This window comes from Chlorocebus sabaeus, chromosome 7 (assembly GCF_047675955.1).
Source record: "Chlorocebus sabaeus isolate Y175 chromosome 7, mChlSab1.0.hap1, whole genome shotgun sequence".
In the NCBI taxonomy this organism is placed as follows: domain Eukaryota; kingdom Metazoa; phylum Chordata; class Mammalia; order Primates; family Cercopithecidae; genus Chlorocebus; species Chlorocebus sabaeus.
In genome coordinates this window covers 15,802,522-15,827,426 of record NC_132910.1, presented here as the reverse complement: position 1 = coordinate 15,827,426, position 24,905 = coordinate 15,802,522, and the positions used below count along the sequence as shown (strand labels likewise).

The 24,905-nt window shown below is 42.0% G+C and overlaps 1 protein-coding gene across 4 annotated transcripts in view; it reads right to left on the bottom strand.

The window, feature by feature from the left end:
* The window catches only part of LNX1 (ligand of numb-protein X 1), a 197,169-nt gene that overhangs the window by 6,584 nt on the left and 165,680 nt on the right, over nt 1-24,905 (bottom strand). For all 4 annotated transcript variants that reach the window (XM_073017370.1, XM_073017369.1, XM_007998702.3 and 1 more), the window contains 3 exons: nt 14,979-15,110; nt 11,830-12,007; nt 9,749-9,977 (listed from right to left, as the gene is read on the bottom strand). In XM_073017370.1, coding sequence (XP_072873471.1) covers nt 9,749-9,977; nt 11,830-12,007; nt 14,979-15,110 — 539 coding nt within the window. The remainder of the gene's footprint in view (nt 1-9,748; nt 9,978-11,829; nt 12,008-14,978; nt 15,111-24,905) is intronic.

The following is a 24,905-nucleotide window of genomic DNA, read 5'->3' as shown; positions in this document are numbered from 1 at the left end:
AAAATTCTTGGCCAGGCAAGGTGGCTCACACCTTTAATCCCAGCACTTTGGGAGGCTGAGGCAGGCAGATCACTTGAGCCTAGGAGTTCCAGACTAGACTGACCAACATGGCAAAACCCTGTTTCTACCAAAACAGAAAAACTAGCCGGGTGTGGTGGCGGGTACCTGTAATCCCAGCTATATTGGGGGCTGAGACTGGAGGATGACTTGAGCCTGGGAGGTTGAGGCTGCAGTGAGCCAAGACTGTGCCACTGCACTTCAGCCTGGGCAATAGAGTGAGACCCTGTCTCAAAAAAGAAGGAGAGGGAAGGGAAGGGAGAAAGAAAAGAAAAGAAAGAAGAAATAAAAACTAAAAATTCTCTCAGGTAAATTTGAGCATTTTTCTCATCCATATGGTGCTTATCTATATCATTACCATGAGTTAACTATCCCCAAAGTCTCCTTTTCTAGCACTCCACTCTGATCCTCACCTCTCATGGACTCAGTGCCCCATTCCAACAGATTTTTGACTCCATCTGGACTGGATGCCTACTTTTCCTAGATGGTTGGGAAAGACCTCTAAAGAGGTAACATTTAGTCCATGACCTGAATAACAAGAGGTAGCCAGAAAATGTGAAGCACAGAGTATTTCAAGCAGAGAGAGCCTGGACTTTTGAAATTTAATAGAAAACAGAATACTACAAGGGACTTGTCACAAGAAGCAGCACTATAGGAGGATGAAATAATGTGTGCTTTCAGCTAACTGGTGACAGGGCCAGGTGTCTCATGAACCTAAGTCATGACAGAAAAGCAGTGAGTAAGGAAACCAGGACAAGATGTCCTGGGATCCACTCCCAGGCTTGTCTATGCTGTCCCTCCTGTGCTACAGTGTTTGAAACATGCAGGGAAAACACCTCCAGTTGTGTATTCTGTATTATTGAAGGTTACAGTTGACATTTCCTTGGCAAGTTTTCCTATTGTATTAATTCTAGGTGACAACTGAGCCTTAATCATTTTAAAAGATTGAGCCAGTCAGTGCCCAAGGACATGGTGGCTATTCTTCAGTAAGTCAATCAAAGGAAAGATCCAGAATTTATTATTTTATAAAACAGAACTAGAGACCATAATAAGGGCATGGAAAACATTCCAAACTGAACTCCAAAGTAACACAATCATGAAGTTCAAATGCTGCTACAAGGTCGCAGTGTCCAGCTTCACCTGGCAATACTGTGAGACCCCTGTTGGCTTCTTCCCCCAGACGCTTCTCTCTCTACCCAGCCAGGTCCCTCTCTACTCTGATCTCTCAAACCTCTCCCCCAACCACAGGTTCTGGACACACAGTCCTTTTTGCTATTCCCGGACCATGCCATGTTCACTCCCACCTGTGGGCTTTTGTTTAACTGCTCTGCCAGAATTCTCTGCTGTGCTTCCACTGCCAGCTACTTCCTGTTACTCAGGTCATGAACTAAATGTCATCGCTTTAGAGGTCTTTCCCAACCACCTAGACCAAAGTGGACATCCAGTCCAGATGGAATGAAAAGTCTTGCAAAGGAGATTTTGGGGTAGTAACTATGGGTAATGATACAGATAAGAACCAGGAGGACAAGAAAATCCCACAGAGAAACACAGCAAGAGAAGGACTGTAACATGTCCTTCTCATGTAGGAAGTGCAGGTATTTGCTGGGGGGAAAGGAGTCGGTAGAGCTGCTGGAGGTTTAAGTTGCTCAGAGTATGTGGGACACTGCTGCTGTAGAGAATGACAGAAGACAGCTGATAAACAATGTCCAAGGATACGGGCGCAGCACTCTGGGCCCACCTGAAGGTGGTGACCACAGGTTTAAAGGGTATCTGTTGTTTGATTTTCCCCAGCAGTGTTCTGAGACTGAGTTGTAGGCTTGGAGAAAATGTACATAATTGGACAATCCAGGGGGTTGTAATTTTTCCAGATAGTCCAGAAGGGTGATGGAGTAAGAAAGTAGAAAATAATGACTCCAAAAAAAAGAAAAAGATGGTTGATGGGATTGTCCGTGGACCCCAACAACGCTGGGATGGAGGTGAAGACAGAAGGAAGAGGTTGAGGGAAAAGGTAAAGGGGTCTATGAACCCGAAGGGTCTATGGACTAGATGGCAGAAGTCTGTATTCACAACATCTGACTTTATGATTTCAAAGGGGGAGTGGTTCTAGCAGATGACAAGTTTGGGTGGAGGCCATGGAAGAGGGTGACTGAAATACTGACTTTTTTAAAAACAGTGCCCTTCTCTGCCTTCCTGGCCCATGTGTCACCCTCTGCACTAAGGATTTACCCTTTCTTTTTTCTCTGAAAAGTTCCATCTGCATCCACTCCTTTACTGCTCAATATCTTCTTAAAACTTCTCCTGCTTAAGCCTCTGACTATACCCCCTTAGGCCAAATCCAGCGAATATTGTTCTGTTCTTTCATTGGTGATTTCTTCTCAGTCTCCTTCAAGGGCTCTCCTTTCCTCAATCCTCTTCTCAATGGGCCCCAATATTTTACGGAGCCCCTACACCGTACTACCTACATATTGATCCTGCCCAAATCTATCTTTAAAAATAAAATATGTTTTAGCAGATATAGGGTCTCATTATGTTGCCCAGGCACTGGTCTCAAACTCCTAGGCTCAAGCGATTCTCCCACTTCAGCCTCCCAAAGTCCTAGGATTACAGGCATGAGCCACTGCACCCAGCCCCAAATCAATCTTTAGCTTATACTTTTCTCCAAAGTGTGGTTTCCAAAGGATGTGCCTTTTAGGGTGTCTGAAGGTAAAAAAAATTTTTGTAATAACACTAAGACATTAGTGGCCTTTTTTATTCTTGTTTTCTTATGAGCATACAGTGGCATTTTCCAGAGGCCACGTGATACGTGATATAGCAACAGACGGAATGCGGGAGCAAATAAGAGCATCTAGTTATCTTCTCTTAAGCCAAACATTAAGAAACTTTGCAAAAAATGTAAAATAATGCCATTCCTCTGAGTTTTTTTAAAACATTTTCTCATAAAAGATGATTTATGCTAACACAAAATAGGTTTATTTTAAATGACAATAAATTTCTCAGATTAATTTATGATAGGGTAATTTTATTAGATATAACCTACATAAACAAAAGCTCTTTGGGATTATCAGTATCTTTTAAAAAATGTATAACAATCTTGAGACAAAAGGCTTTAGGAATTGCCGTCCCAGATATGTTTATTAAACTTGGACATCCCACTGGTATCTAAAACTCAACATGTCCAGAACAACAAATATATCTTCATTCTTCCTTAATATTGCAAAATAATTGCATTAATGGCCCTAATTCCTCACTCACTCTTGGTATCTATGTTCTTTATCACATAACTTTGCAGTGCCCTCCTACTCTGATTCTGGCCTCATCCATGAGCTCATCAGTCGAATGCTTGCCATGGCCAGTCAAACCCTAGACATGCAAGCATGACCAACCAAGATTAGCAGCCACCTAAATGCAGAGCAGAGTGCAAATGCATGAGTGAGCCAGCCAAGATCCGTCAGCTCTAGCCTGGATCAGCTGAACCCCACAGACTCGTGAGCAAAATATATTCTTATTGTCACATGCTATTGAGGTTTTGTGGTTGTTATGGAGCACAACTGTGAAAATAATTGGTATTCCTACTCCCCTATTTTGACTATATCCTCCAGCCAGATGAAGATATCATCATTTACTCCATTACTCCAACATCTTTTCTTTTTTTTTTTTTAGACAGAGTCTCACTCTGTCACCCAGGCTAGAGTGCAGTGGCATGATCTCGGCTCACTGCCTCTACCTACTGGGCTCAAGCAATTCTCCTGCCTCAACATCCTGAGTAGCTGTAACTACAGACATGCACCACCACTCCTGGCTAATTTTTTGTATTTTTAGTAGAGATAGGGATTCACCATGTTGGCCAGGTTGGTCTCGAACTCCTGAACTCAGGTGATCTGCCTGCCTTGGCTTCCCAAAGTGCTAAGATTATAGGAGTGATCCACCACACCTGGCCTCCAACAAATTTCTAAATTCCCAAATCAACCCAGTGAATGACAAAAGTCTGCTTCATTCAGACTCCTAAACTTGCTTTACAGTAGAGAGAAAACAAATTATATAGCTCACATTATTAAAGCCAAGTGTAGGCTTAGCATCCTCTTGAGGGTGCTCACAAAACTTCCATTGCATCACGGTAAAATCATAGACTCTAAGACCAGAGAGCCCGGTTCAAATTTCAGCTCTGCCTATTAACTGGCCATGTAACCTCAGACAAGAGAACCACTCTGTGCTTTAGTTTTCTACCTTTAATGTGACGATGCCATTAGTACCAAAATCACAGAGTTGATGTGACTTTTAAATGAGTGAAAAATGCAAAGAACACATAAAGCTCTCACAAAAATGCCTGACACATAGAAAGGGCTTTATAAGTATTAGCCACAGCTGCCTCTTTTATTATTACTGCATAATGTGAATGCACCTGATAGTGTCCCTGTCTTATAGTTAAAATATGAAAGCTCTTTGACTTTAAAAGGAGAAGACATGAGATCTGTTTCCTTGCTATTCAATATAAACAATCTTCATTAAGATGTTTTATGAGTTTCAGGAGAGTAAAAGGTTAAAATTCTTAGGCAAGAGGAGAAATGAGTTAATGTGTATTACTATCATACTAGTCCAGATGAGAGCATGTTTGGAAAGACTTCCAGATGTGGAATGTGGGCCCTGAGAGCCAACAAAGAATGAAGCAGAAAGCCTTCAGTGTTTCCTGAATCACTTCCAACTGAATGGCAGCTGATAATTTGTATAGCTGAGAGACAATGTCTGGAGTTGTTACCCAGGGGTCACTCTTGGCACACAATGCACACAACAATGCACATTTGCATTGTCCTTCATAGCCTACTTTTACTGTCACCTCAATTAGTTCAGTACAAGCACAGCTTACCAGTGCTACCCTCTTAGTATATATTCTGTGTCGTACCACACTTAAGGACATAATTACAATGGATTTCCTGTTTCTAGACCTGCTGACATGTTATATCATTTTTCTTCATCGGTAGAGCACCTTAGCTAATTGGCTGAATCATACATTAGGGCAAAGAATTTCCTCGAAATTTGTTAAGTGAAAGGGAAAAATGTTTGGCCAAGTAGATTTGTAACTTGGAGGGAAATTTCTGTGGATTCAAAAACATCCATTTGCAGCTTAACTCTATGAATTCAAGTAACACGATTTTGCTGAGATACGACAAATGGCCTGAAATTCTTAGAGTGAATGATATTCATGCTAAATGGCTAGAGACATTTAAGCCAGTGGTATTGCATCAGTCAGGGAGAACTGGTGTCCTTGAGGCTCTGAGGAGTCGAGATTAGAGATGGGAGCAGATGCCTCCTCCCACGAAAACTGAAAGGGGCTGATACCCTGGGACTATCTGAAGCCTGATCTAGGGGCACGACCGATTATTGATGACTTCTGAGAAATACCAGGAGGACACACTTCTAGTTTCAAAATGGCAGAGTGAAGCCTGTGTTTCCTCTTCTGCTTTAAAACATTACTATAAAAGCAAGTAGGAGACTTGGAAACAGAAATGCAAATTCCATCTTAAACAAAACGAAGTGTCACCATATATGAGGGAGAGGTGCCAAAGGCAGTCAAAGAGGAAAAGATGGAAGAGAAGACACCCATAGCTGGAGAGGATAGACCAAGCCAGTAGAGCCTTGAGGTCTTAGCAAATGGCCACTCTGATGGGCAAAACAACCATTCTACATGGGAATGCCAGACACAAGAGGGCTGGCTGCTAGCAGGCTTCCCTGGGCCCAGATTGGCAGAAAATAAAGGCATGGGTAAGCCAATGAGAATCCGAGATAACGCACAGGTATGGGCTGCAGTTGGCCAGTGTGTGAGTGGAGGAAGAGAGACTATGGATTGTGCCCAGCCAGGTTGGGCTTAGTCAGCTGGGGACAAATAAACACCCTCATTGCCTGGTGCCATAAGGAGAAATTTCTACTATCTGGAATATGGTGCTGTTCTTTCCCCATGTTATAAACCTCCAGCAGATAGCACTCACCAGAAAAATGCTGCCACAGAAATGAAGTGCTACTATAGAAAATAAAATTTATAACCAACCATATTACTATGAATTTAAAATATTTCTGAAGCAACTGCTCTATGAACAAGAGCTCAATGCAGAGATAGGACTTCAAGGAAGAGGAGACAACAGGAGACATGAGCCAATGGAACAGAATAAAAAAGTAGAAGAGAAAAATAAAAACACCACAGCAATGAAAGTGGTTGCAAAGGAACAGAAATAATATTGAAAACACAGTGAGCATTGAAGGACAGATGCAAATAAGCCAGGAAAACATGCAGCACTATTTACAATCGCAAAGACACAGAATCAACCTAAATGCCCATCAATGGTAGACTGGATAAAGGAAATGTGGTACATATACACCATGGAATACTATGCAGTCATAAAGAAGAACAAGATCATGTCTTTTGTGGGAATATGGTTGGATCTGGAGGCCATTATCCTTAGCAAACTAACTCAGGAACAGAAAACCAAATACCTCATGTTCTCACTTACAAGTGGGAACTAAATGATAAGAACTCATGGACCCAATGAGGGGGACAAGAGACACCAGGGCCTACTTGAGGGTGGAGGATGGAAGGAGGAAGAGGATCAGAAAAAATAACTAATGAGTACTAGGCTTAGTACCTGGGTGCTGAACTCATCTGTATAACAAACCCCTGTGACATGAATTTACCTATATAACAAACCTGCACATGTACCCCTGAACCTAAAATAAAAATTAAAAGTCAAGAAAATAAAATGGAGAAAAAAGAGGTGAAAAGGATCCTAGAACATTAAATATATGAAATATAAAATATATCAAAGAAACAAATATCTAGAGTTCCTAAAAAGCAGCAACAAAATAATAGAAGTTATTTTGAACGTTAAGTAAAAAGACCAAGCCACGTATGGAGGGAAAGAAAGGACATGAGCCTCACACTTCACGCCATTCAGTGCTACTTAGCAGTGATGCAATGCCTATGTAGTCCTATAGGAATGAAGTGTGATACAATAACATGCTGCCCAGGCAAGCCGGTGCCTGGCTGTTTAGATGTACCATGACGTATTTAACCAGTTCCTAATTGGCAGTGGATACGACGATGGTGCAATGCCTATCATGATACCCAAGAACATCAGATTTGTTTTTAAATAAAATGCATGGTCTATAGGAGTGTGTATGCTACCATTGTGTTTGTGTGTATGTGTGTACATATAAACACAGGCCAGGGGTGAGCAAATTACAGCCCAGCCCAACACCTGGTTTTATAAGTAAAATTTTATTGGAATGAATGGAACACAGCCTTCCCCATTCATTCACATATTGCCTATGGCTGTCTCACACCACAACAGCAGAAATGAGTAATTGCCACAGAGACCGTGTGGCCCTCAAAGCCTAAACTATCAGGCCCTTTTCAGAAAAACTTGCCAGCCTCTGACTTACAGTACACAAAAAATTGATAATGGTGATCACCTTTATTGAATGGATCTGAAGGGAAGGAGACTTACTTTTTGCTCTCTTTATACTCTTTGGTGCACTTTGAATTTTCTACCATGTTTATTCTATTACTATAGGGAGAGGATGGAATGAAAGAAACTAGGAATCTCCAGGGTTCCGAAAATCAGTGTTGTCTATGCCAGGATATCATGCTTCCTTACCACTGTCCATTTAGAGGAAATGAGCAAAGTGCAGATTCTACTTCTACTTCTTCTTCTTTTTTTTTTTCCAGACAGAGTCTCACTGTGTCACCCAGGTTGGAGTGCAGTGGCACAATCTCACTGCAACCTCTGGCTCCTGGCTTCAAGCAAGTCTCATGCCTCAGCCTCCTGAGGAGCTGGGACTACAGGCGTGTGCCACCATGCCTGGTTAATTTTTTGAATTTTTAGTAGAGACAGGGTATTACCATGTTGGCCAGGCTGGTCTTGAACTCCTGGTCTCAACTGATCCATCCACCTCAGCCTCCCAAACTGCTGGGATTATAGGCATGAGCCACCATACCCAGCCCAGACTCTACTTCTAGCAAAAGCAGAGAAGTACCATGCCCAAGGGCAAATGACAAAAGGTAGAGGGGAAGAAAGACATTCACTTGGTTGTATTTGGAGCAAAAAGCACCTCACATTATCCTCTCTTACATAAATGAATAATCAGGGACTTTGATTATATGACAGAATAGCTTTCAAACACAAAAAACAAAACGATTTTAATAGATCCTAGTTTCAGAAAGATTTTTAAAAATAAAACTTTAAAGTAATACTCTCTACTTTCACTCAGGCTCAGTTCTAAAATGTCCAAAGGATTTTAAACTGACTCAATGCTCAGATTTTAACTGTTTAAGGACTTTTGAAAATGTACTGCTTCAGAAAACAATTTATCAACTAGTGAAGGCTCAAAAAGCAATCTAGTTCATTTTGCATTTGAGGCAGGGTTTTGTTTTTCTTAAAAAACTCATTTGAAATGTAAAAAGAGAGAGAGAATTATCCCCACCCTCAAGAAAAATGTACTAAAACTAAATATATCACTTTCATTTTTCCATATTTAGTTCTACGCTAGTATCTCTTCAGTGATGCTAATATTTAGCATTATTCACACATTGGAATTAACAAGATGATCATCTGAAGGCCAATAGTTAATGCTCTAATGCAGGTGAGCAAACACGAACTTGTCTGTTCTTTGAATAGTTCTCTATCTAGCCATTTTGTAAGGCTAACCCCAAATTCTTCCTTGAAGTAATTAAGTGAGACAAGTAAATGACAACCCAGCTACTTCCTGAAGTTTTACACAAGAACTTCTCAGGAGCAGGCACTAAGGAGAGACGATCTAAGAAATGTCTCCAAATAAAAGGTGCTTAAACATCTTAGCAAAGGCAAAGTGTTCTGGGGCATGGTTTTATGTGCAGCCAAGGCCACTCAAAAGACAAAACTGGCCGGACATGGTGGCTCACACCTGTAATCCCAGCACTTTGCGAGGCCGAGGCAGGCAGATTGCTTGAGGTCAGGAGTTTGAGACCAGCCTGGGCAACATGGTGAAACCCCATCCCTATTAAAAATACAAAAATGAGCTGGGTGTGGTGGTGTGTGCCTATAATCCCAGCTACTTGGGGAGGCTGAGGCAGGAGAATCGTTTGAACCCAGGAGGCTTAGGTTGCAGTGAGCCGAGATCGCACCACTGCACTCTAGCCTGGGTGACAGAGTAAGACTCTATATAAAAATAAAATAAAATAAAATAAAATAAAATAAAATAAAATAAAATAAAATAAAATAAAGCCACAGAAGGCAGTCAGCCTCTCTGCAAGGTCCCAGGGCTGCCACTAGCAGATTAGGCAAAGGTGAACCTTCTCCTAGGTGGTGCAGCTCAGCTCCCGGGGGTGTAAACACAGGCTGGGTCTCTGCCCCCTCTGTGGAGCTCCTGTCTGTGGAGCTCCTTGCTGCATGAACAACCTACACAGCTGTACGTGGCAGTCCTGTGAGCTCCTCAACCTGAACACCAAACGGTGTTTCCACATTCAGGCTTTCATCCTTGCCCCAGAATGCCCGCATGCATTTTCAGTTACAAATGGGAAGAGAGAATTATTTCACAGTCCCACAACCAAGACTGGGTCTCATTAAGATTCTAGTGCCATGAATCAGCCCTAGAGAGTGAAAGAGTGGTTTAAGAAATGTAATCATTTCCTCCCACACCCCTACAGGGATGTTGCGTTGGGACTTACCGTGGTAATTCCAGCCACATGACCCAGGATGGGGACCAGTCACTGGGTGGGGCCATGTTGTGGTTGGAGTCCAGTGCTGCTGGGCTGCTGCAGTCTTCCTGGGGCTCATACTCTTTAACTTCCAAAGCTTTGAGTACTATCGAGGACGATGTTCTTTTCAATAATGCCACTGCCTCACTCCGGCTAACCTCTGTCAGTTCGACCCCATCCACATTCAACAAAATGTCACCTGATGGCCAGAGAAGCAGAAGCTATCTTGAGTGAGAGCACAAACATGACTTCTGCTTAAAGTGCAAGGGGGTAGGGGCTGACTGGGATGCAGAGATGCAGAGGGTAAACGTTTTCTTTGTTGACGGGAGGCTGTGTGCTCACAAAGCAAATGGTAAACAGTGTGTGCATTCCAAGGTGCTGTTAAGACCTGTTTGGGGTTTTCTAAAGCACACCTATCGGTGTTTGGCTCTTGCTGAAGGAAGGAAGGAAGGAAGGAAGAGAGAGAGGAAAATTAGTCTTGTTCACTATTTAATCAAAGAAAACCTACTTTTTCACTCTTTTGTTTCTTGTTTTTAGCATAAAGTAGGAGGATTTGGCAAAAGCTCCAGTATTTGCACAGAGCCAGGCATGTAGTAGGCATCCAGTAAATATGGATTAAATGAAAAGAAACTACCCATGAGAGTGTCTGGCAGAGGAGTCGTGGAGCTGCACTTTTTTTTTTGAAGTGGAGTCTCGCTGTCTTGCCCAGGCTGGAGTGCAGTGGCCGGATCTCAGCTTACTGCAAGCTCCGCCTCCTGGGTTCACACCATTCTCCTGCCTCAGCCTCCCGAGTAGCTGGGACTATAGGCGCCCGCCACCTCGCCCGGCTAGTTTTTTGTATTTTTAAGTAGAGACGGGGTTTCACTGTGTTAGCCAAGATGGTCTCGATCTCCTGACCTCATGATCCGCCCATCTCGGCCTCCCAAAGTGCTGGGATTACAGGCGTGAGCCACTGCGCCCGGCCAGAGCTGCACTCTTAAAGAAGCAGAAAGAACAACATTTTCATTGGCAAGCTGAAAATAGCTACTACTGGTTAAGCACCTACAATGTGCAAGATCATTTCCATACAGATCATATAATCTTCTAGCTCATGTTCTGTTAAGAAGTCATTTGTTAACAAGCCACTTTGTTTGGCCTCATCATTCTCCACCCAGGTGTTTTACAGAAAAGAGAAATTAAAACATACATCTCTCCTATTTCCATTTTCTATTCTTTTATCTTCATCCTGTTTCTTTCTATCCTCTTTTGCTTATCTTTCTTATACAGAATAACCACAGCAAGAGCAAAAAAGATAGGAGGAGAAAAAAGAGAAGGGCCCTGAGTCCTTTCTGACCCAAAAGAAGCATCTTTCAGCCAGCTGACTAAATCTCTTAATATACCATCCCCCTATGGCTCCTCAGGCTCAGCAACTGCACTTGGGAAACTTCAATTTATCTCTTGAATCTGGACTTTTAAATGGCATAAATCCTCATCCATCCGAGCTACCCTCTTGTATGAACTGACAATATTATTAAGGATACATATTTGTAGAGGCAAATTTGATATCACCTTCCTTTATTTATTCAAAGTAGCCCAGAACATATGAGCTTAAAGCAGTGAAATACTTTTCACCCTGGGAAAGTATCTAGCATGATACTTTCACTTAATGAATATTCATTGAATCAAATCTATCAAATGAGTTTTTCTATCTAATTCACATAATGGAATAATTCATGAATTAGTTTCACCACTGGATCAACCCACCAAAGAACCATGTAGAATGAATGGAACTAAATTATGCCATTTAATAGAGGCAACTTGCTCATAACTTTAGCAGTTCTCTATTAATTCCTGGAACTGTCTTGCAGGCAAGTTGGCCTGCAACTAAGAAGAGTGGAACCTGGTCTAGTATCTATACTCAAACCAGTCAAGGGCAATGGGTAACAAAAGTCCTGGCTGATCACTCCCACATTCTCTCATTAATTTTGAAAATAGTCACCTAACACAACAAGCTACTAATTTCTCATAATACTCTGCCACCCCAGTGCCTTTAACATCCCTTTACTTTTTACCTGTTTTTATTCTTCCATCTCTGCTTATGACTCCTCCGGGCTCAACACTGATGACATAGATAGGCAAATCCCATTCTCTATGTGACGCTCCCCCTGCGACGGTCATGCCGAGAGATTCGCCGGGGTCTTTTTGGATATTTACCACCTTCTCATGACAAGTAATTGTAGGATGGAGGGGCTGAAAGCACAGACAGAAAAACATGGCACATGAATTTACAACTCTGGTAGTTTTTGAATGTAGAAAATGCAAAGTGGGTTTCCGTTTTCTAAATGCAAAAACTACCAAAACTGCATAAATTATGAAAAGTGCATAAATACAATGGTGGTTCTTGAAATCACAGAGAAAGACACGTGGAAAGAACCCTCAACTTATTCACCCCAACCATAATAGGGTTACATTGTCCCAAATTCTATAGGTTAACTCAGATAAAGTTTACATTTCAAAAGGAACGAGTAAAAATGGAGGAAGGAACAGATTAGAGACCATTAGAAAAATACATTTCTAAAATAGTTTGGTGGAGACAAAGCCTTGCTTTATTGCTCAGGCTGGTCTCGAACTCCTGGCTCCAAGTGCCTTGGCCTCCCAAAGTGCTGGGATTACAAGCATGAGCCACTGCGTCTGGCCATGGAAGAATCTTAAGTACACAGACTGCACTCAAAATTTCACAAGTGAGTCATTTATTCCTGACAGTAGTGAGTCAGCATTTCAGAAACACTGTCATTTATGTGTATCAGAAACTTTTCTAAGTTAAAAAAGGTAACCATATTTTATAGAGTCTTCTTTCACACCTGCTCAGTACTTACCAGACAGCCTTGCCTGCGGTGAGCAAGCGATGTTTAGTTGTGCACTGAGGGGCTGGATGCAATGACTGAAATACCACAAATATGACATGTATGCATGTGTTCTGTGTCTCATGAACCAATGTTCACGACCATTTCCTTTCTCAACCAGAAAGAGACCAATGTCAGCAATGGAAAAAAAAAAAAAAGAAATAATCTGTGAAAGCTTCACACCCGGGGTTACCTGACTTTGGCTGGAGAGGAGGATAGTTATGTATGATAGAGATGACTTTTCTATCTATCTTTTCTCTCCATTCTCCTCACCCTACTTTGGACACCTTAAAATGTTCCTTGATGTTTAAAAACATAATTTATGATAAAATAGTTTAAGCTAATTAAAAACATGATGGGTACCTGAGTATTTCTCAAACTATAAGACGTATTTCTATTTTAGAATATTTGCTTTGGATATTTAGAATAAAACATTTTAGACAAGTAACAAAGCATAAAGCATAACAGAATGACCTACCCATGTACCTCAAAACCCTACATCAGAAATAAACATTCCATGTGCACTTAGTCCTTCTGTGACTCTTTCTGCTCATAGTCCTTTCCTCCCCACAGAGGGAAACCATGCAAAATTTGATGTCTATCATTCCTTGACTTTTTTAATTGGCTAAAAGTTTTCTGTCCCACAAATCCTGCTTTGTCTTCTTTGGTATTTCTTTGAATTGTTTAAGCTCTTATTTTTACAAAGCTACCTAGTTTCCTAAACCAAACAAAATTTTAGTAAGAATATAAAAATTGAAATCATCAAAGAATCATTTATGTCTTCGTTTTATTTTAAATATGTTACTTTTTGTGAGGATATTTCAGAAGGCAGATAGAACATAAGGTAAAATGGAAATAATTACAATTCTCACTAAGTCAATTTGTATGTTTCCAGGAATTAAGACACATGACAGAGGGTTGCAGCAGAAATGTGATCAGATCCTCCCAGCTCTTTCATAATGAGGAGGTGGAAGGAATTATAAAACCACAGTGCAGGTGGAGGCTACCTTCTCCATAATTTGATGACTTAGAATATGACATATTCTAGTTAATTCAACTAAAATTAGTTAATTGGATAAAAACTTCAATTAAGTTAATAAACTAGTTTTCCATTAATAAAGATGATCAGTTAAATTTAAACATTAAGCATTTACTAGCAAAAAGACATCAGGGAGTCTCCTTATCCGTAAAATGTTTTAGTGGAATATATTTGGTCTGTCTAGACTCCTTATTGTAAATAAACATGTAATTTATGGATTTATGAGGCTTGGCTGGCTGGAGAACCTGGAAGGGTATATAACCTTGTAGGCTCTGTAATTAACACAGCATACAGCAGAGACGTTCCAAAATAAAAAAATTGATATTGTTTCTGTATGTATTACTCAAAAACTCAATTTGTAAGCTATTCCAACCAACATATAGTTTGACGTGGAAAGAAAAGGGCATTCCCTACTCTCTGTTGCAAGAAGAATGAGCTACCATTAAGAATTTTTTTGAGTTACAAGTGATGCCACGAAACCAGAACTCAGGAGAAATGACTGAAAGAAGCCCATTAGCATCACAACAGGATGCCAAGCTAAAGCCATAGGACTCTTAATTTGGACTAAACAAGGTTTGTGTTGCTTAAACATGCATCTAAACGAAGAGGTTAAGGCATTGCATCTAACAGAAGCCACAGAGAGAAGTACAAATTGGGCTGTGTCACTTCATTTAAGAGAGGCTGCAAACTGGTGGCCTGAAGAAGGAATTCCACCCACAGATCCACAGTGTTTTAGAGTTTTCTGGATTGAATGCCATATAACATGTGCTCTCTGGTTTGCCCCAATCCCCAACACTCCCTAATGTTACATGAGCTGCAAGTGTTTAAATTATCTTCCTGGGCCCTTCAGCAAACACTAACAAAAACTAAAAGTAGCCAGGAAATCACTGATCTGTAGGCAGACCGAAAAATTCAAAAGCCAGAAACCAAGCAAACTGTTTGCTTCATTTCAAAGTGAATAAAATACAGTCCTTAAAAAAAGATGACTCTTGGTAAAAACATGACATTTATTTGGCTTAGGCTAGAAATCAGGTCCCTGTATGAGGTCTGCATGATCAGGTTTCAAAACCTTCCTGCACCTTCCTCTCTCCTGCTTGGATGGGAGACACCTGTTATCTCTTCAAGTCTTAAATATGGGACTTTGGGCTTTTAGTTTTACAAGTCAAAGTGTCTGTTTAAGTAAAAAAGTCCTGAGATGACACTTAGAAATGTTAAAGCAAGCAGCCTTCCCAAGAAATAGCTCCTTGCAGGAGCAGGGGACCTGCGCTAGAGGCCTCACCTTGGGAGTGTTGCTCCTCTCCCCTGGCCCTGGGGACCAGCTGCCATTGCTGTTCCAGCTGGCTTCCTGAAAGATGTCAGGGCTCCGCCGAACCTGGCGGGACACGATGAGGTGAACACGTCTTTCACTGGCCTGGGCAAAAAGACACAGGTATTAGCCATTGTCAGTTTCCATCCACTGCATCCAACACCAGGGGCTTACAAAGACATCACTTTGATTATACCATTTTTTTATGGCAAAACATGGTTTCTAGTTTGTGGTGTTTTTTTGTTAATACCCATCTTGTAATTTGGCAACAGCATGAGAGCTCTTTCCTTTATCCATAAACCAGGTAGTGAACATTGCTCAAAGGGAAAATCTAGGGAAGGTTTGGTTCCTTCCAGTCTTTGAAAAGGCATCATTAGATACTGCTAATTCATTTTTAATTAATGGTTCTACCACACACAAGCCATGTCCTAAGTTCTTCCTAGATAGAATTAGGTTCACAGTGTAAAGTAGCGGCCCAAAGCAAAGGTCTGAGATCAATGGTACACAGTAAAGAAAAAGAGATAGAGTTAATGGCAGTAACCTGCCACTATAGGAGGAGAAATCCTGAGTCTGACACTTGCAAATATTTGGGCATAGGAAAGGTTTAGCACTTTAGAAATATGGGGATGACTTCATACATTAATATGTACAGCCTAATCAAAATTCTTTACCTTCAATTCACAATCACAAAGACATGGAATCAACTTAAGTGCCCATCAACTGATGGGTGGATAAAGAAAACGTGGTATGTATATACCATGGAATACTACTCAGCCACAAAAAAGAATGAAATGTCTTTTGCAGCAACTTGGATGGAACTGGAGGCCATTATTTTAAGTGAAGTAACACAGGAATGGAAAATCAAATACTGCATGTTCTGACTTGTAAGTGGGAGCTAATCTCTGGGTGCGCAGAGGCATACAGAGTAATATAATGGACTTTGGAGACTCAGAAAAGGGGAGGGTGAATGGGGTGAGGGATGAAAAACTGCCTATTGGGTACAGTGTACACTATTCAGGTGACAGGTGCACTAAAATCTCAGACTTCACCACCACACAATGCATCTATGTAACCAAAAACCACGCATATCCCTAACACTATTGAAATACAAAATGTTTAAAAGACTGCAAAAGAGTAATTTGCCTTGATTCTTTATTTCTTATGGAACTACCACTTACTCTGACTGCTAATTCTCTCTGCTATGTACATTGATATTTGGACAGGCATTCAGAATAGCAAATATAGTACTTATTGGAAAGGTCTACTCCACATGATTGATATGGTTTGACTGTGTCCCCAGTCAAACCTCACCTTGAATCATAGCTCCCATAATTCCCATATGTCATCGGAGTGACCTGGCAGGAGTTAATTGATTCATGGGGGCGGGTCCTTCCCATGCTGCTTTCGTGATAGTAAGTCTCATGAGATCTGATGATTTTATAAATGGGAGTTCCCCTGCACAAGCTCTCTTGTCTGCCACCACGTAAGATATCCCTTTGCTCTTCCCTCCTCTTCCACCATGATTGTGAGGCCTCCCCAGATATGTAAAACTATGAGTTCATTAAACCTTTATAAATTACCCACTCTCAGGTATGTCTTTATTAGCAGCACGAGAACAGACTAATACAATGATACATTTACAATTTGTCTTTCTGCCACAGATTAGTTTCACATGTGTCGGGTAGTATGGGTCATTATTCCAGAATTGCTGACCATTGAGATTTCAGAGCTGCAGGTCATTCAGACTAAATCTTAGACCTATGAAACTCACATAAATGGAGCTCTCTGGTGGCCTATGCTGAAGTAGCCAGCTGACCTCATTTATCTCTTTAGTAAAAGCTGAAAATGAATGAGATATGGAAGATTTGATTAGAAAGGTTCCCAAGACAGACCTGGTTTAGGGACAAGGGAGACGGAAGAGAGAGGAGTAAGGTTTGGTGGTTTCTGTCTTCATCCCATCCCTTGCCCACTCACCACCACAGCAGAGAAGAGGCAGTGACCTGCCAGCCTTCTTCCTATACAGGGATGGTTATTGGGCTAGGGGCGAAAGTCAGGTCATGAAAGGAGGGCATTGAAATTCCATGCTCTTTTCCATTGACTCAGACAATGGGGGTGGAAATATTTGCTTCCTGTCTGCTATGGTCTGCACATGTTTCCCCAAAATTCAGATGTTAAAATCCTAATCCACAACATGGTGGCATTTGGAGGTAGGGCCTTTGGGAGGTGATTTGGTCATGAAGGCAGGTCCCTCCTAAGGGGATTAGTGCCCTTATGAAAGGGGCTGGAGGAAGTTTGTTTGCCCCTCTACCATGTAAGGATAAAGTGAGATGGTGCCATCTGTGAGGAAGTAGCCATCCCCAGACACCAAACCTGCTGGTCTCTTGATCTTTGACTTCTTGACCTCCAGAACTGTGAGAAATAAATTTATGTTGTTTATAAGCCACCTAGGATAGTGTATTTTGTTATAGCATCATGATGGACTAAGACACTGCCTTTTCTGCATCTTCCTTCCCAGAGCACACAACTCACTCACTCTCAGGAACTAGGACCTTGTTTTAAAAATCTCAAGTAAACACACTTTGGGAGGCTGAAGTGGGCAGATCACTTAAGGTCAGGAGTCCAAGACCAGCCTGGCCAACATGGTGAAACTCTTTCTCTACTAAAATACAAGAATCAGCCAATCATGGTGGCAGGCACCTGTAATCCCAGCTATTTGGGAGGCTGCAGCAGGAGAACTGCTTGAACCCAGAGGGTGGAGGTTGCAGTGAGCTGATATTGTGGCACTGCACTCGAGCCTGGGTGACAAAGCAAGAGTCTGTCCACCCCCCAAAAAAAAAAATTCTTAGGTAAAAACCACCCACTAGTGAAACCATATTCCTATGATTGTCTGACACTAACCAGTCCAAATCTTCACGACTTTGCGTTCTTATAACACTTCTTCTCAGGACTCTCTTGAAACTTAGGGGTCATGATTTGGGTGGCTGTAAATTAAATGAACTTTTAGAGACAACTGCCTGGGTACAGTAAGAGTGTCTATTGTAACATCAAAATGGATGATCAGCCAGGTGAGTTGACTTATTTCACAAAAATTAGAAAATCCATCTGAAAAGGGCCCAAAAAAGAAGTTGGAGTCCTCTGCCCCATGCCCTTCACACAAAGCCCGGCCATCACTTCTGATCTCCCCAGCCAAGGCTAATGTGCCCTTCCTTTGTTCACCTATCTTGAATTCCCTGGTGTTTCTCATCACATATAAAGCTTGTGTCTGAACAGAACAAAAATAAAAAGCCCAGGAAACAATTGTGAAGAAAGCTGACATGAAGAACGATGGAATTAGCCAACTAAATCCAATTCTTGGAAGAGTATTTTGTAAGAGCTGTGTCTTTCTTTGTACTGTAAGCCTCCCTTCTTCTAAATAAGATTATCTTTGGGAACTCTCTAAAGCAAAACTTACTAAAAGAGAAGAAGTGGTGAACATTCAGGTCAAAACCCCAATTACTGAGCTTGAATTTGCTCTCTTCGGGGAAACTGATGTTTTGAAGGATCCCAGCAGTGTGTCCGTAGGCCTGCAAATCGCATCATGTTCATTTTGGACGAGGAGCAGCCACATGATCTAAGCACCTCATAAGAACTTAGAAAATTTTAGACTTACACATTGAATCAACTTGCCAGGCAAAATCCAAATTGCCGAGGAGAAGCCTGCAAGAACTATTTAATTCACATTTTCAAGGACAAATTTCTCACTGGATTTTCAAATGTTGGCTTTGGTATTAAGTTGTTGGCAGGAATAACACTACAATAAATAACTCTGGTATCAATTTACTTGGAAAGAAATCCTCTGCAAGACTGGATCTGTGGCTCTTACCAACCACCTTGTAAACTCACAGGAAGACTTTGTTTGATGCACTTTTGTGGTGTTTGAAGATATAAGGTGGAAAATGGGCTAATATGCTTGTCCTGGCTTTAACTCCTATAAGGAGCTGGATTCAGTGTAAAGAAACATCCCCTAGCACTAGAGAATCTTTCTTTCCACTGGTATGAATGTGGTGTGAGTGTGAGGAGGGGGAATATGGGGGAGACACAGAAAGACTGAATGAGAAAATGGCAGAAACTTGTTTATTTCACACCTACATGATATGTGCCAAGAAAGTGGATACAGCAGATCTGTCATTCCAGCAAGCAAAGAATAGCTTGCTGCAAGAAAGAGGTAAGACAGCTTCTCTCTTGCATCTCTTGGGATGTTGCAATTTGGGCAAAAGGATGGTTTAACAACGGTGGCTACCTTAATTAGAAGGCGTGACTTAAAGTTTCCTCTCCTCTCTCCCTTAAGAATCCTAGATTGTGATCTAGGCAAATTTGGGACACACTGGTTACAACCTGCATAGCTTGACTGCTGTACCATATTCTTTCTCTCCCAAGAGCGCAAGCATTAGACTCCCTCTCTCTTTTCCGCCCTGGGCCAGTTCCCTCCTTAGGAAACTTGGTGGTCCTCCGCTCCTGGGAGGGCACCATATTGATGCCAAACTTAATGAAGACACCCAATTGGCAGAGTGCACTACCGCCCAGAGCTCCTGGGCTCAAACGACCCTCCAGCCTCAGCATCTGGAGTAGCTGGGGCTACTTCACCCAGCATCCCTCTCTCTTTCTACAGGCAAAGAGGAAGGGGTTCTGATGCCATCCATATTCTCCCCTGTGGACTTTAGCTTATTGGCAGCCTCCTGACAAGCACTCTGTCCCCAAGGCAGATCTATGCCTACCCTGGGCCAGACACCACACTGGGAACCTTGAGGACATGGTTCCTGCCCTCCTGGATTGTTTCCTACTGCAGGGATAGTCAGATGGGAGTGCCATGAAAGAAATAGGAAATATACTTAAGGGTTTCCAGAGGTGGGACCGATTACTTCTGGCTGAGGAAATAGGAACCATCTAATATTCAGAAAAAAAAGAGGGTTAAAACTAAGTAGCATTTGTATGGAAGGACTTGCTTTCTGTCGTTTTGTTTAACGACTGCTTTTCTCTGTTGAGATTTGACTCAAAACTGCCAGTCATATTTATATGATGGAACTAAGCATTTTGCAGAGCTGTACAATGGAGCACAGGGCATCTTTCTACTTTCTTGGCATTGCATGAATCCATACAGTGGCTAAGAGAACAAAAACATAGTCCAGAAGCCTCATTTATATGTACCCATCTTTAAATAACAAAGCCTATCTCTTACAGCTGGAAGGAGTCTGGGAGCATTGCACTGTGATCTCTTGCTGATCAAGCATCTTCCTTTGTGTTCAGCCTGCAATTGACTCTTTCCCTTCCAAAATCCACTACGGCTGATGAAAACTGCTCACACTGTCAGGGCGTAACATAGATTTGCAACTTCCCAGAACAGAGAGATGGGAGTCAAACATGCCACCACACAAGGAGCAGCATTTTGTAGAGCTGTACACTGGAGCACAGGGCATCTTTCTACTGCCTTGGCATTGCGTGGGTCCATACAGTGACCATGAGGGCCAGTGATAACGTACATGGAGAGCAAGAACTGGTCAAGTACCTGTTCTCATCCAGCCAAAGGCTTCACCTGCTCATTGGCAGAGAAGGATTGGAGTTAAGCCAAATGCATGACAACATTTGCTGCCTTTTTGACATATAGGTATATGCTTAAGTAAAATGTATAATAAACTATATAAAATGCACTGGGTTCATTTGTTATTGTGCTTCTCGTATGAGTTTTATAAAGTTTCAAGTTAAGAAACTTAAGAGTTGCCACCCTCTCCCCACAATGCCCCAGGGTATTATTCTATACACACACTTGAAAGGAGACTCTAAACCCACTGCTGGGCATCAGGACTGTGTTGTTCAGAGTAGGCAGACCATGTACATAGCTCCCTTTATAGAATAGCCTTGGTCCACAGGAGACTCATGCTTGATTGTGTGGGCCCCTTGTTACAGAGACAAGTGAGAGCTGTAACGCGACTGATAACTATATAAGCTACTTAAAGAGTTCGTCCTCCAGAGAGGGGGGGCGGTGCAAGATGGCCGAATAGGAACAGCTCCAGTCTCCAACTCCCAGCGTGAACGACACAGAAGACCGGTGATTTCTGCATTTTCAACTGAGGTACTGGGTTCATCTCACTAGGGAGTGCCGGACAATCGGTGCTGGTCAGCTGCTGCAGCCCGACCAGCGAGAGCTGAAGCAGGGCTAGGCATCGCCTCACCTGGGAAGCGCAAGGGGGAAGGGAATCCCTTTTCCTAGCCAGGGGAACTGAGACACACAACACCTGGAAAATCGGGTAACTCCCACCCCAATATTGCGCTTTAAGCAAACGGGCACACCAGGAGATTATATCCCAAACCTGACCGGGAGGGTCCCACGCCCACGGAGCCTCCCTCACTGCTAGCACAGCAGTCTGCGATCTACCAGCAAGGCAGCAGCCAGGCTGGGGGAGGGGCACCCACCATTGCTGAGGCTTAAGTAGGTAAACAAAGCTGATGGGAAGCTCGAACTGGGTGGAGCTCATAGCAGCTCAAGGAAACCTGCCTGTCTCGGTAGACTCCACCTCTGGGTACAGGGCACAGCTAAACAACAGCAACAACAACAACAATAAAGCAGCAGAAACCTCTGCAGACGCAAACGACTCTGTCTGACAGCTTTGAAGAGAGCAGTGGATCTCCCAACACGGAGGTTGAGATCTGAGAAGGGACAGACTGCCTGCTCAAGTGGGTCCCTGACCCCTGAGTAGTCTAACTGGGAGACATCCCCCACTAGGGGCAGTCTGACACCCCACACCTCACAGGGTGGAGTACACCCCTGAGAGGAAGCTTCCAAAGTAAGAATCAGAGAGGTACACTCGCTGTTCAGCAATATTCTATCTTCTGCAGCCTCTGCTGCTGATACCCAGGCAAACAGGGTCTGGAGTGGACCTCAAGCAATCTCCAACAGACCTACAGCTGACGGTCCTGACTGTTAGAAGGAAAACTATCAAACAGGAAGGACATCTACACCAAAACTCCATCAGTACGTCACCATCATCAAAGACCAGAGGCAGATAAAACCACAAAGATGGGGAAAAAGCAGGGCAGAAAAGCTGGAAATTCAAAAAATAAGAGCACATCTCCCCCTGCAAAGGAGAGCAGCTCATCGCCAGCAACGGATCAAAGCTGGACGGAGAATGACTTTGACGAGATGAGAGAAGAAGGCTTCAGTCCATCAAACTTCTCAGAGCTAAAGGAGGAATTACGTACCCAGTGCAAAGAAACTAAAAATCTTGAAAAAAGAGTGGAAGAATTGATAGCTAGAGTAATTAATGCAGAGAAGGTCATAAACGAAATGACAGAGATGAAAACCATGACACGAGAAATACGTGACAAATGCACAAGCTTCAGTAACCGACTCGATCAACTGGAAGAAAGAGTATCAGCGATTGAGGACCAAATGAATGAAATGAAGCGAGAAGAGAAACCAAAAGAAAAAAGAAGAAAAAGAAATGAACAAAGCCTGCAAGAAGTATGGGATTATGTAAAAAGACCAAATCTATGTCTGATTGGGGTGCCTGAAAGTGAGGGGGAAAATGGAACCAAGTTGGAAAACACTCTTCAGGATATCATCCAGGAGAACTTCCCCAACCTAGTAGGGCAGGCCAACATTCAAATCCAGGAAATACAGAGAACGCCACAAAGATACTCTTCGAGAAGAGCAACTCCAAGACACATAATTGCCAGATTCACCAAAGTTGAAATGAAGGAAAAAATCTTAAGGGCAGCCAGAGAGAAAGGTCGGGTTACCCACAAAGGGAAGCCCATCAGACTAACAGCAGATCTCTCGGCAGAAACTCTCCAAGCCAGAATAGAGTGGGGACCAATATTCAACATTCTTAAAGAAAAGAATTTTAAGCCCAGAATTTCATATCTAGCCAAACTAAGTTTCATAAGTGAAGGAGAAATAAAATCCTTTACAGATAAGCAAATGCTTAGAGATTTTGTCACCACCAGGCCTGTCTTACAAGAGACCCTGAAGGAAGCACTAAACATGGAAAGCAACAACCGGTACCAGCCATTGCAAAAACATGCCAAAATGTAAAGACCATCGAGGCTAGGAAGAAACTGCATCAACTAACGAGCAAAATAACCAGTTAATATCATAATGGCAGGATCAAGTTCACACATAACAATATTAACCTTAAATGTAAATGGACTAAATGGTCCACTTAAAAGACACAGACTGGCAAACTGGATAAAGAGTCAAGACCCATCAGTCTGCTGTATTCAGGAGACCCATCTCACACGCAGAGACATACATAGGCTCAAAATAAAGGGATGGAGGAAGATTTACCAAGCAAATGGAGAACAAAAAAAAGCAGGGGTTGCAATACTAGTCTCTGATAAAACAGACTTTAGACCATCAAAGATCAAAAGAGACAAAGAAGGCCATTACATAATGGTAAAGGGATCAATTCAACAGGAAGAGCTAACTATCCTAAATATATATGCACCCAATACAGGAGCACCCAGATTCATAAAGCAAGTCCTTAGAGACTTACAAGGAGACTTAGACTCCCATACAATAATAATGGGAGACTTCAACACTCCACTGTCAACATTAGACAGATCAACGAGACAGAAAGTTAACAAGGATGTCCAGGAATTGAACTCATCTCTGCGGCAAGCAGACCTAATAGACATCTATAGAACTCTCCACCCCAAATCAACAGAGTATACATTCTTCTCAGCACCACATTGCACTTATTCCAAAATTGACCACATAATTGGAAGTAAAGCACTCCTCAGCAAATGTACAAGAACAGAAATTATAACAAACTGTCTCTCAGACCACAGTGCAATCAAACTAGAACTCAGGACTAAGAAACTCAATCCAAACCGCTCAACTACCTGGAAACTGAACAACCTGCTCCTGAATGACTACTGGGTACATAACGAAATGAAGGCAGAAATAAAGATGTTCTTTGAAACCAATGAGAACAAAGATACAACATACCAGAATCTCTGGGACACATTTAAAGCAGTGTGTAGAGGGAAATTTATAGCACTAAATGCCCACAAGAGAAAGCAGGAAAGATCTAAAATTGACACTCTAACATCACAATTAAAAGAACTAGAGAAGCAAGAGCAAACACATTCGAAAGCTAGCAGAAGGCAAGAAATAACTAAGATCAGAGCAGAACTGAAGGAGATAGAGACACAAAAAACCCTCCAAAAAATCAATGAATCCAGGAGTTCGTTTCTTGAAAAGATCAACAAAATTGACAGACCACTAGCAAGACTAATAAAGAAGAAAAGAGAGAAAAATCAAATAGATGCAATAAAAAATGATAAAGAGGGTATCACCACCGACCCCACAGATATACAAACTACCATCGGAGAATACTCTAAACACCTCTATGCAAATAAACTAGAAAATCTAGAAGAAATGGATAATTTCCTGGACACTTACACACTTCCAAGACTAAACCAGGAAGAAGTTGATTTCCTGAATAGACCAAGAGCAGGCTCTGAAATTGAGGCAATAATTAATAGCCTACCAACCAAAAAATGTCCAGGACCAGATGGATTCACAGCTGAATTCTACCAGAGGTACAAGGGGGAGCTGATACCATTCCTTCTGAAACTATTCCAATCAATAGAAAAAGAGGGAATCCTCCCTAACTCATTTTATGAGGCCAACATCATCCTGATACCAAAACCTGGCAGAGACACAACAAAAAAAGAGAATTTTAGACCAATATCCCTGATGAACATCGATGCAAAAATCCTCAATAAAATACTGGCAAACTGGATTCAGCAGCACATCAAAAAGCTTATCCACGACAATCAAGTGGGCTTCATCCCTGGGATGCAAGGCTGGTTCATCATTCGCAAATCAATAAACATAATCCAGCATATAAACAGAACCAA